Source organism: Chinchilla lanigera, unplaced genomic scaffold (genome assembly GCF_000276665.1).
Source record: "Chinchilla lanigera isolate Chin_1 unplaced genomic scaffold, ChiLan1.0 scaffold00096, whole genome shotgun sequence".
NCBI lineage: Eukaryota > Metazoa > Chordata > Mammalia > Rodentia > Chinchillidae > Chinchilla > Chinchilla lanigera.
The window spans coordinates 4,988,482-5,001,722 of NW_004955497.1; the positions used below are offsets into that span (position 1 = coordinate 4,988,482).

General features: G+C 43.6%; 1 protein-coding gene across 4 annotated transcripts in view; it reads left to right on the forward strand.

Moving 5' to 3' along the window:
• Positions 1-2,073: 2,073 nt before the first annotated feature.
• Positions 2,074-13,241, forward strand: part of LOC102024131 (phospholipid-transporting ATPase IB) — a gene marked incomplete at its 5' end in the record, with an annotated part of 454,403 nt that continues 443,235 nt past the window's right edge. For all 4 annotated transcript variants that reach the window (XM_005406335.2, XM_013505503.1, XM_013505504.1 and 1 more), the window contains 6 exon segments: positions 2,074-2,173; positions 2,607-2,705; positions 3,835-3,880; positions 4,618-4,658; positions 10,464-10,537; positions 12,934-13,003. In XM_005406335.2, the coding sequence (XP_005406392.2) occupies positions 2,074-2,173; positions 2,607-2,705; positions 3,835-3,880; positions 4,618-4,658; positions 10,464-10,537; positions 12,934-13,003 (430 nt within the window).

A 13,241-nucleotide genomic window follows, 5' to 3' on the forward strand; every position in this document is an offset into this window, starting at 1 on the left:
TAAACTTTTAAATGTTACAGGCAAAGTGTGTTGGAAGTATCTTGGAAGATACTTTCTACACTCTTATCTTAGTGTGTGAACATTTATGTCCTTTGCTGATAACTATTGGTTGCTTTCTTTCAGTGATCAGTACTGCCATAAAAGGAGTAAGTAACGATCCATTTGAATTTGTCCTCTGATTTGTAGGTGAGACTTTTATACCAGGAGCTATCGTGTACATAAGCTTGATATATTTTCCCTACTCCTTAGTGAGCTTATTGTCAGATAGTTTATTCTGTCTGGCAGACTCTTAGAAAAATATCCTGGCACACCATCAGGCAACACAAAAAAGGGCTGCATGTAAGCAAATTTTCTATCTAATTTAGTGACATATCTTTAAGCAGCAGATTTTTTAAAAGTTTGAATTGTCTTGAAAGTGGTGTTCTTATAATTTATCATATACCTTCAGCTCCCATGGAAGAAGGAACAACACTTTATCTTTAAGGACAACGCTGATCATGTGTCTTGTGAAATACTAGGTGATTGTACTAGAGAGTTGATTTTCTCTGAGGCAGCAGCGGTAAATGCTACATGGGGCTCCTTTGGCTCCATCAAATGACCTGGGGCTCTTCTCTTTTTTGAATTGTGAGCTTTGGTTTTATTTGTCTTTGTTGGGCTCTTACAGCAAAACGCGTGCCTCAGGCATGTGCTGTCTCTTGAGCTCTTTACCCGTCTGTTTCAGTGTTCCAATTTGCTGTGCATTTGGAACCTACTAGATAATCCTGCAGGGATATATTTCATTTAAGAAAAGGCTCAGTCTTGCCTTCTGAGAGTAAGCTAGGAATCAAGAAGGTACTGTTCTTCAGTAAATCTGGAAGCAGCCTAGGGTTCATTTTGCCCCATGAGGTTCTCAGTTTGTGTATTTGGTTTATTTTATTGTTCATTGATTACTATGTTTGGTGTGTTAGGGACATACGGAATTGAAGTGAGCATTCTTGCTTTTCCCGTAACTGTTCTGTGGATAAAGGAATAGATATAGTTAATTCTGAGTCTGTGATGGATCACTTTCGGACCTTGAGTGGATTCCATAATCCAAGGTTGCTTAAATCCCCTAGCATTTGCATGAAACCCATATACATCCTTCTGTATAATTTAAATCATCTCTGGATTACTTATAATACCGAATGCAGTGTAAATGCTATGCAAATACTTGTTGTACTGCTTTGTTTTGGGAATAATGACAAGAAAGAGGGTCTACGTGTTCAGTTCAGATACAATTTCCTTTTTTTTTCCAAATATTTTTGATTCATAGTTGCTGGCATCCACGGATGCAGAACCTACAGACATGGAGGACTAACTATGGAACACAGATCAAAGTAGAGACTGTGTGGTATAGGCCTGGTTACCATCCTGTGGGCTTGAAGGGAGGAGGAGCTGTCATATATTTGACCAAACTTAATGGAAGACAAATATGGGAGGGTAAAAGGGGAAGGACAGGTTACACCTGAGGAGACATTCAGGGTAGAAAGGAGAGGACATCTAAGGCAAAGCAAAACGCGAGCAAAGGTGGCCAACTTAAAGGTGTATGGAGGGGGAAGAATTACCTGGGTGCGGTTGAAGCATAAAACATCAGCGGTCGTTGAACCCGTAGCACACGCTTGAATCCCAGCATGTGGAAAGGCTGAGGCCAGCCTGAGCAACTTAGTAATAGCCTATCTCAAAATAAAAATAAAAAGTGCTGGGGATGTAGCTCAGAGGGAGAGCACTCTACTAGTTTCACCAGGACCTGGGTTCCCTGCCCAGCACTGAAAAAACAAAACAAAATATCGGTGGTACTTGTCCAAAAGCTCACGTTGAACTGTTAGGCTTGTGTGAGTTGTTTGTAGCACAGAAGTTCTGAGCCTTCGGGTCAGATGAGCCCTTCTCCAGTGTGCGGCTCTGCAGGAAAAAGATGTGGGCACAGTGAGTTCCTTGTCCTGAGTTTTGAAACATTTTGTTTTAACAACTAGTTGTGAAGTTTTTGAAGGTTTTCGTTTGTTCTTGTGTTTTAGGGTTCCCATGTATAACTAAGTGCCGTTTTTCTTTGACTGACAGTACCGCCAAGTACAGCGTGTTGACATTTCTACCTCGATTCTTGTACGAGCAGATTAGAAGAGCTGCTAATGCCTTCTTCCTCTTCATTGCCTTACTACAGGTAATGCTTTTAAAATTACTCACAATTCTCGCCCTTACTTACAGGCAAAATGAGATTTTGCTGACAGGTTCCTTAGCTGAGAAACAAAGTTAAAATATTTGTACCGAGTTTGTTTTCCTCGTCCCATGATAGCGCAACAAACATAACCTTTGTATTCAGAGGGACTTTTTATACTGCCTTAAGGATAATTGCACTTACTAAAAGAGACATGGGAGATGGTGCTTGAGGGTCATATTTTTAACCCTTTTTCTATTCCACGCATGCGATCAATATTGGATCATTTTAAAAATATGTCAAGTAACTACTTCTAAAAATAAGTATTTGTGTGTAAAAAGTGAAATAGAACTGTGCAAGAGTGAGCGGCGGGTGCTGTGTTTTCTTTCTCATGGAGGGGGCTTCCATGTGCCAGCCTCCTTCTTGTGATCTCTTGCAGCAAATTCCAGACGTATCTCCAACCGGAAGATACACCACCCTGGTGCCGTTGATCATCATTCTAACAATTGCAGGCATCAAAGAGATCGTAGAAGATTTTGTAAGTTTCTGCTTGTGGATAATAAAAACATTATATAGAATATAGCTTCTAATATATATGTTGCTTTCAGTCATATTTTAAAACAGGAAGTTAGGCTCTAGCTTAATGAGCTCCTAGATTGATGATGGTAACTTTTGGGAGAGTGTGTACTCAGAGTGTCTGACACTCACACGGAGATCCTGGAGCAGTTCTGACTTTGTTCTATATTGTCTGGGTCTCTAGACTTACTCTGACGTCTGTCACTGTTGTTTCTTATATCTTACTGTGGAGCCTCTAATTTAGGCAGAAATGTTACAGTACCATCTAGATAGCAGCAGTGTGAGTGCTATGCCTGAGGTCATGTTATAAGAATCTGTCTCCTCATCCCGACCCTGGGCTATCTCCAAGTTCCTTGGCTAAAACTATGTCCTTTCCTCACCTCTCTGTCTCTGTCTCTCCCATCTCTTCTGTCTCTCTGTGTCTCTCTCTCTGTCTCTCTGTGTCTTTCCGTCTCTCTCTCTGGCTCTCTCACATGCACATACACACAGACAGACGGACACACACACACACACACACACACACACTCTTACATGTACTTGCTCTCACACACATATTATAGCTTTTTGGAAACAGGTAAATAAGATAATACAAATTGAAAGTGAAATCACCTGCTTGGTGTTGGGCTTATTATATCAAATCATTCTTTTAATTTGTTTGCAAATAAATGAGAAGTGCGAGGGGCTTCATAGGTGGAAGTGTTTGTTGATTATTAGAACCAAAACATAATGATCTAAGTCAAAGTAGACTACATCTAAATTTAGTAAACAATAGTAGATCATAGAATCACCAGGCTGAGTTTTATAGCATTAGTGTTGTTAGATTTTTATTTTCTTCTTTCTTTTATTTTTTCAGTTTTTATTTCTTAGTACATGTGTGCAGTACCTAATGGTCACACTCCTTGTGGGGTTGGTGCCTGTAGTTAACACGTCTTCAATCTTTTTCCCTCCCCTCCCCTCCCTGTCCGTTAGTTAAGGGGGACAGTTGGTTTCTTGGCTCCAGGATTTCTGCGACCTTATTGTTTACTACCTTAATTATTCACTTGGAACTTTCGAATGTAAGACAGAACCATTTTCTTTTCTTTCTGTAACAGAAACGACATAAGGCAGACAATGCAGTTAACAAAAAGAAAACAATAGGTAAGGCACGAGGGTGGACCATTTCCTCTACAGACAAGGGTAAGGCTGCATTTACAGGCTTCAGAGTACATGGTTAATAGTACTGAGATGAATTGAAAAAACAACCTGAAAAATACTTTAAAGAAATGGTAAAATAATCAACAAAATACTAGTCCTGATAACTAAGATTTGGACAGGATTTGTGTATTGTAGGATTTCAGAAGGGTGTATTTTTTAGGAACTAGACAGTTTTTGTGTTCATAAAATGTTCAAACATTCCTGTCCTTGGTTTGTAATCTCTGCCTGCCTTTCTTATTTCTTATGTTTTGGTTTTTACATCAGCATTGTTACGTTGTTATTACTGTCTGACGTCAGGGTTATGTTGTTATCGTTATAATTGTCTGACATCAGGGTTTTGTTGTTATCGTTATAATTGTCTGACATCAGGGTTTTGTTGTTATTGTTATAATTATAGGACATCAGTTTTTTAAAAAAACTTTTGGGCTTAATACAAATAGATTTTAATTACATATATAGGTAAAGATTTATGTTCATGTGTGAATGTTAACGTGTTACAGAGATACATAAATCTGGGTTCCATGGGGGGGTTGCTGGTGTTATCCCTTTCTGTAAAAGGATATTATATGTTAGAATTAATAAATACAAACTTACAAGGAAGCTTTGGGTGTTCAGATAGCCGATATTTAAAAAATCTTACCATCAGTATTAACCAGTACCTTGTTCTTTTTCTCTTTCAGTGTTAAGAAATGGTATGTGGCATACCATCGTGTGGAAAGAGGTAAAAACTAATTTTAAAGATAATAACCGACAGTGCTGGTTTGGAGGCTGGCCACAGGTTGCTGCCGTTGGTCGCAGGATGAAGTTTGCATTAGGGCCTAGGTGGTCTGTGTGTCACAGGCGTGTTTCTGTGAGATCTGCCTAGGACTGACTGTGTTCGCTCTGCTCCGGGCTGCGTGTAGAATGTATCCACGGGAGCAGTGCAGACTATGGGCTTTATTGCTCCTGCTGGGTAGTTCTCACCCTCAGAGCATTTTCTGGTGTCTGAATCCAATGCGAGGAACATTTTCCTTGGCCTTCTCTTGCTCTCTTCATCTAAAGTCCGATGTTCAATGCTGTTTTTTTAAATACACTTGTGAGAGTCTCACTTCTAATATTTTTGGTGGAGAAACTATCACTAAACAGAGTTTGAGTGAGAAATGCTGTCACTTCAGCTTTTGAGGCAGGGGAGGTTGAGCATAGCCAATATGAGGTATGACCTAAACAGTGATGAGAATTTAAATTTTAAAAATTCACGACAGTGAAAGGCATATTGCCATTAATCCCACCTCAAACACTCCTCCCTGCTTCAAACATACTTACCCCGGTGTTCCTGCGACTTTCTGAAGCAGTTCTGGAAGTCCTCAATTGTGAGTTCTGTCCTGGCTGCCTTGATGTCCCGAATCAGTTCAGAATGTTTACCTTTCATGGTCATTTTGATTTGGGGGAAGATCCAGAAGTTGTGTGGTACCAGATTCAATGAATAAGGTGAAGGAAGGACACACCGAATGTTTCTTTTTGATAGAATTTGCCATAAATATTTGATCAGTGGAGAGTGATCAGAAATGTGGTGAAGGCTTAAATTTAAAATGTGGAAGACACATTGCCAATTAATCTTCCTTAAAATCCTCAAAATCCTTCCCCTTACTTCAGATACGCTTATCCCATTATCCTTCATGATATGGTGTTTTTTTTTTTGTTTTTTTTTTTTTGTTTTTTACCATAAGAAGTACTTTATTTAAACATGCACTGTGTCTTTTCATCACTCCTTGTAGTAACTGCTGTTACAGTAGCAAGAAGGGATGTTCGTCTGTATGGCTGGAGGGATGAGACGTGTGGATTTGAGACCAGTGTTGTTCTTTGGTTGCTTTAGTGAAGCACAGAAAATTCAGAAGAAATCTGTTGAGGCATCTCGGTGTTTTTTAATCTGATCGAATTAGCTTTTAAATGGGTCTGTTTTAACTGGACCTTCTTTTTTTTTTTTATCTTTTTGTCTTTTTGAGCCAGGGTCTCGTATTTATTCAGTTCAGGCTGGCTTTGAACTCACTTTGTAACCCAGGCTGCCCTCAAATTCACAGCGATCCTCCTGCCTCAGCCTTCCAAGTGCTGGGATTACAGGTGGGCGCCACACGCCTGGCTAGCTGGACCTTCTTAATGGGGTGTTTCTTAAGGATGCCCTGCATTAGTTCCACTTCAAACTGATGATTTCAAGAGAAAACAACTGTTTTGAAGAGCACATTAGTTTTTCTTGATAAACATTTAGCAAATGTTTTTTTAAAATGTGCTCTTAGGACATTTTCTATCTGAAAAATACTTATGTGATAAGATCCCTGCTCATTTGCTTTAGGTTTGGTCTACTTGGGTTCATTTCAGGAGAACCATCTCTCTTTAAAGAAGTTCGCCTTTTATTGGGGTCTCTGTTACAACACTTTGCCATCTAGAAGTCCTGCACTGCCTGTGTTCTTTAGCCTCTTTGGAAGTGAAAGGTGGTGATTCTTGGTCAAGAGGTGGGGTGTTCTCAACCCCCAGGGGACAACACTGCCAGGGCTGGTGAGAGTCAAGGGTTCTCATGGCGTCGGGCCATTGCCCCCTCCATTTCCCCTGGGCTCCTCTTGCCTGCCCATGGGCAGAGAGGCAGGAGTATTGGCCAGTGTGGAGAATGACTTAGGTCCATAGTCCCTGACTTGGCTTGAAACAGCAGGAGATGGAGCTATGGTCACTGATTTCTGGGTCCCGGAGCTGATGGCCTCAAAGACTCCTAAAGCTCATTACTGTTTCCGGCACACATTTGGGAGAAGAACACCAGCAGCAGCAGCAGCAGCAGCAGCAGCAGCAGCAGTGCACCTGTTATATGCCCCGTCACATGCATTTTTGTTTCAACTTAAAATGCATTTTGTGTGCTTTCAACAGAGCTCGTAGTTGCCAGAGACTGCCCCAGGTCTGGGATTCGGAATAGAGCATGCTTTTGCCCTTCCAGAATCTTGGTGTGCAGCAGTCCTTAAGCCTCGGCAGGCACCCCAGTCACCCAGGGGCCAGTCACACACAGATGGGCCCCAGCGTAGGGTTTCTGATGCACCGGGGCTCTGCGGGGGATCTGGGCGCACACTCAGGAGCCATTGTAGCTGGCTCAGCAGAGACAGGCAGCTGGCCGTAGTGCAGGGCACCTGCTGAGCCTCAGAGGGTGCCCTGGGGACAACTGGGAGGGAATTTGTCTAGACCCACAGGTTCAGCTGAGAAACCTCCTTCATGAGGTGTTGTACAAGACACAGGGCGTGGGGCCATGAGGTGTCCAGACAACCAGGCAGAGAGAGTCACCGTGAGGGTCGGTGGGGGGGTGAGCACACAGGAGAGGACGGGTAACAGGTACCCAGGCCCTGCGCCTGGGCTGTGGCTGGCCAGCTGGTGAGCCGGGAGGGCATCCCTGGGTAGCGCTCAGTGGCATTGATGGGCCCAGAGAGTTCTTTCCAGCAGCCTCGCTGTGAAGAGGCTTGAGGGTCTCCCTGAGGCTGCAGAGGATTGGGACTCATGTAAGGACATCAAAGAGGAAGCAAGCAAAATCCTCAAACAAAATCCAAGTACTTTGCATGTACACGAAGCCTCTTAGTACTTGGTTACTGGGATAGAAGTGTTTCTTCATTTAGAAAGTAAAGATGAGAGAAAGCCATAATTTCCCTTGTCCTCCTACGTTGCATTAGAGACAAAGTCCTCTTCATTTTTTTGAAAACAACACTAATTCTTATAGTGATTTTTAAATTAATTACTTCTACCGATCTTTCTGTATAATTAAACTATTGATGTAAAATATTTTTACTTTGAAATATTCAGTTTCCATAAGTATTCCTTGCTTTTGTACTGGTGATGGTTGAAATGGTTCTGTAGCATTTATTCTTTGACTTCTCTTTATTATGGAATATGCTATAATTATATGCTTTTTGCCTAAATTGGATATTAACTTGTGCCTTTGAATTGACTGCTAGCTTCAGATGCACACTCTTTCTGGAATTTAATTTTTACTACCTGTCTCTGTGTTGAGCTCAATTATTTAGACATTCCCGTGCACTTTATGATAAGCAGTCCACAGTACTACTAGGACACCTTTCACAAAGCTCTCTGTTTTCCCAACAGAAAATTAGTGTGTGTGTTTGCCTGCCTGCCTGCCTGCCTGCCTGCTTGCTTTTGTGATGCTGGGGGTGAAACCCAGAGCCTTGTGCATGTGATGGAAGTGCCCTACCACTGAGCTAACTCCCAGTCCCCAACAGAAAATTACCCTGAGCACCTGCTGCCCTATACGATCCAGTAGATCCAGTAGTTTTTATGAGTATTGTATCACTTGAAACCCTTGGATTCTAAGAGTATAGGAATATGGTTAGAATAGGAAACATAAAACAGTAAGCGTTCATTTTGTGCTTTGCAGTTATCATTAGGAAAGGTCTTTCTTCACGGGTCACCAGAGAATTCTGACGTCCTTGACATCCATACTGATAGCGTCTGTTTAGTTGCTCACTCTGAGGGGACCTGCAGCTACAAACCTCGTCATGGTTTGTGTCTAGATGCTCCAGAAGAGGCCCCTGCACCCACTGGGGGCATAGAGCTGACTTGCTGCCAGGAGATGGAGTCTGACTGGGAGAGGCAGGTCACTGGGGTGTGACCCGGAGGTGCATCTCCTTTTCTGCCTCTTCCCTTTGCTCTGTCTGCTTCCTGGCTGCCAGGAAGTGAGCAGCCTTTCCTCCACTCCACCCTTCTGCCGGCAGCTCTGCTCTAGAGCCAGCTGACCATAGGCTCAACCATGAGCCAAAGTGAGCCTCCCCCTTGCAAGCAGTGGGCGTCAGGTACTATGTCCCGATGACAGAGAGTGGCGAAGACACACATAGTGTGCAGATGCCAGGTGCTGCATGTACATCCTTAGTCACAGGATGGATTTTACGAGCCAATAGCATTGTTTTCCCATTTTAGAAGTGAGGGGTCAGGGTCAGCATGGTAGCACGTGCTTATGTCCCAGCTACTTGGGAAGCTGAGGCAAGAGGATCACCAGTGTGAGATGATCCCATGCAATGTATCGAGATCTCATTTCAAAATAAAATAAAAAGGGCTGGGAAGGTGGCTTAGTGGTAGAAGGACCCCGTGTTTAATCCTCAGTGTTGAAAAAGGCATGGAGAATGCTGGGACTCTGTGAAGTGAAGCCTCTTGTGGAGATCACAGTGCCCCCCGCCCCCGCCCCCGCCCCCGGTACCAGGAATCGAACTCACAACCTCACGCTTGCCAGGCAGGCGCTGTGCCGCTGAGCTAAATCCCCAGCCCGATCACAGTGCTTTTTTGTATCTGTGAAGGAGGATGTGAGCCCAAGCTCACTGGAGTGAAGTCCTTATTTTTCTCTAAAGCAACATTATTGAAAGGACTTGGAGACAGTCATGGTGCTGTTTGGAAACTGCCCTGTTTCCTTGGCTTGTGGTCTCCTCTGCAGTGGAATCTGTGTCACAAGGTGATCTCTGACTTTGGCCATAACTTTCTTTTTTGACAATGCCTTGAGGCTGTACACATCTTTTCTCTGTCATGTGACACATTTCCAGGAGGCCTCTTAGATGCCTTGCTCGTGAATAAATGTAGTAATACCCTTGAATACATGCTCAGGCCTTCTCGCCAGACTGGCTCAGTTTTAATACACAGGCTGTATACTCTTGGTCAAGTTATTCCGCTTGGAGCTTTAGTTTCTCCATTTGTAAAGCAGAAGAATTCTGTGTGTGAATCCTTCAGTCGATCCTTCCAGGAATCGCATGAAATATGTGCCATTATCCTCAGTATATGGATGAGAAAGACGGGGTGTGCACAATTTCCTTAACGCGCTAGTTATTCAGCCAGTTAGGGGGTATAATGGGGACTGAAACCCAGGAACTTAGGCTGTCTCTGGAGCTGCCTGGATGACTGCTCGGCCCCACCACATAGCAGATGGGGGGACATTCCAGCAATTCTAGAGAGATAATTCTAAGACAATGTAGTCTCTATACATGTAGTTATTTGGACTTATCCTTTCTCCCTCTCCCTTATTTCTTTTTCATGAAATATCACTGGAGAAAGGTAATAGATTCATCCCTCAGCATCCTCAGGGATCGTTTTGGGATGTCTCGCAGATGCCACAATCCACGGGAGCTCAAATCCATGTATAAAATAGTGTAGCATTTACATAGTGTCTTTGCATCCTCCCGTGGACCCTAAACCCTCTACAAGACCTCTATAATACCACGATTTAACACTGTGAATGCTGTGTAAATCGTGTTATCCTGTATTGTTCGGGGAATAGTGATGAGAAAAACACCTGTTCAGTACAGACACACTTTTCCCCCCCAATACTCTCAGTCCTCAGTTGGTTGAATTGCAGATGTGGAGGCTTTGACCGTATTACAGGTTGTGTGTGTTGGAAACACTTCCCTTTTGTTCCTGTTAAGGCATGGCTTAGTTGTGTGGCAGTTTTCTTCTTCACATATTTAACCACTGTTATCCCACTGTGCTTCTCTTTCTTTCATCCCTCTCTGTCCTGGTTCCTGCTCTCCAGGTGGCAGTGGGAGACATCGTGAAAGTCCTCAATGGCCAGTACCTTCCAGCAGACATGGTCCTGTTCTCCTCCAGGTCAGGTGTGCTCGTGGGCACAGTTTTTGCATCGAATGTTAAGAACATTAAAATGTTAAATGACAATTGCAGATATCTTGAGCCACCTTTCCGTTCTGCCCTATGAGTCACCATCCTTCTCTGACCATCCTATCTTCCTATTACAAGCTGGGTGTCCTTAACTAATGATTTTAGAGCTCTTTGGATTTCAGAAGTTTGTATTAGGAATGCTTATCCAATACAGCCTACAAATATTTAAAAATCCGAACCCATCCAAAAATCTGGCAATCCCCAGGAGTTTGGATAAGGGATGGTCAACTCTGTTGGTGTCACTTTCCTTCTCCTGCCTCGACCCTTTGCTTTCTTTTTGTCTGAACTCCACAAATACTGCCTCCCCCGGTTTATGACCACTCTGGGCTGTTCTTCACCAATAGAGTCACTGCTTCAAGGGAACTCAGTTGCGTCCAGGTTGCAGCATACGTGAGGCTTTGGCCCCCGACTTCTCTGGGGTCAGTCAGTGGTCTGTCCTGTAAGCCAGTGCTGTCCTCGAGCTGCAGTTCCTCTGAACTCCATGTATATTTTCTCAGTGTAGACAAGACTTGAAGATGATGTTTGCTATCCATTTTTTCACAGTTTACCCTTTTTTGCCCAACGGCCATTGCCTTATTTTCTACTTTTGTGCAAGGCGGGTATCATCACTCGGTGGTGTGCACGATGGAACAGCGTAGCTTTTGCCCTTCTTGGGTTGATGCTTAGAAAGTATATAGCACAGAGGGAAAACCAAAATCAGGGTGAGAGTAACTTCAGTCCTTGCGTCCAAGATTAAACTACGTGGTGTTAAGACTACAACAACCCATATTTATATGCTGCTGAGAACCACAGATGGTTGTGCATTTTATTTGCTTGGAGGCAGCATTTCTCATATTGGTTTGATCCTTTATTAGGTTTAAATCCTTAACATTGATTTTCTACTACAGATAAAAATTTTAAAAATAGAAGCCAAGGCCGATGGAAGGGAAAAGCATTGTAAACTCGGGTCAAGGCTCGGATATGGCCATGTTGGTTGGTAGCGTAGAAATTTTTAGAAATATTAATCACTTGATGCTTTGGCTTGTGAGTCTTGTCTGTGACCCTCAGAAAACATGGCTTCACTGTGGGAGTGCTTGCTTGAAGTGATGTCATGATTTCAGGCTGCGCCTTGCATCTGAGTGCCTACTTTGTGTTGAGCAGCCTGCCGGATACGTCATCCCCTTAGTCTCCAAGCAACCTTTGCCTGTTAGTCTCCAAGCAACCTTTGCCTGTTAGTCTCCAAGCAACCTTTGCCTGTTAGTCTCCAAGCAACCTTTGCTACCCTTCCTCAGTGCAGGAGGAAACTGAGACACAGAAGTTCAACAGCTGGCCAGGGCCGTGTAGCCCCCAAAGGCAGTGCAAAGCACTTACGTTAGCCAGTGGGTGGCAGAGCCTGTTCTCTTAACCACCAGCTATGCGGACAGCCCTAAACTAAAAGACCAACGTGTGAGTGCAGTGCCTGATATGCTTATTTCTCTTCTGAGTCCTTATTGTCTTTCTGTCCTTAAATGTAGGTATTTTGATTGACATTTCCTTTTGGCATTGTACTAAATGCAGGGAAGCAGAATCTCGCCAGGCTTCTGCCTCGATCCTTCAGTTCTGTGCCTGTAATTTTCTTCTGAGGGTGTGTTTGGCTGGGTGTGGTGGCACACATTTTTAATCTTCAGCCACTCAGCAGGCTGAGGCAGGAGGATCACAGGTTTGAGGCCAGCCTGGTCCAGTTAGTGAGACCCTGTCTCAAAATAAAAAATAAAAAGGGTTGGGAATGTACTTCAGTGGTAGAGCGAGGCCCTGCGTTCAAATCCCTGCGTCACAAAGGAAAGGTAAGGAAAGATGTATTTGTTCTAGTTTGGGCTTGGGCAGCTTTTTTTGGTCAAGATGTGGACCCAGCCTCAACCCAGCAGTTGGGTCTCATGTGGAACATCAGGCGTCTCAGACAGCTCTCCCCGAGTATTTCTGTCTGCATGCGGCCAAGTGGTCATTTTTTTTTTTTTTTTTTTTTTTTGGTTTTTCTCCGGTACCGGGAACCGAACTCACGACCTTGCGCTTGCCAGGCAGGCGCTTTTGCCGCTGAGCTAAATCCCCAGCCCCTCAAGTGGTCATTATTTTGGGGAGCTAATGGATGGATCACTGGTGCAAGCAGCTTTTTATCACTGTTGTGCCCTGAAGATAACTGTGCCTCTTTCTTCCTGTCATTCTCTACTACAGAAGGGGCTGTTCGTTACGCGTTGTCTTTTGAAGAACCCATTGGTAGGAATATTTCCATAGCAGAAAGTGCAGAGCTGTGGATGTGAAAAGGAGGACTTTACTGACTTCTAAACCCCTGTCCCTTTTTTCTCTCTCCTTAGTGAACCTCAGGCAATGTGTTATGTTGAAACAGCTAATCTAGATGGGGAGACAAACCTTAAGATCCGCCAGGTAAAGTCACCTGTATTACGACTCACGCTGTTATCCGTGCCTAAGTTGCACCTATGGTCCCTTTGTGTATTAGTCAGTATCTTTTGTAGAGAAAACATTGTTCATTCATAAAAGTCTAGGCTTTAACCCTCCTGGAACCCGTGGAAGGATGTGTCTGTGGTTATGAGGGAACAGGTCCAGAGGGACAAGACACCTGGAAAAAGTGGGCTTTTTGAACTGAAGGGCCCAAGGGTACCAT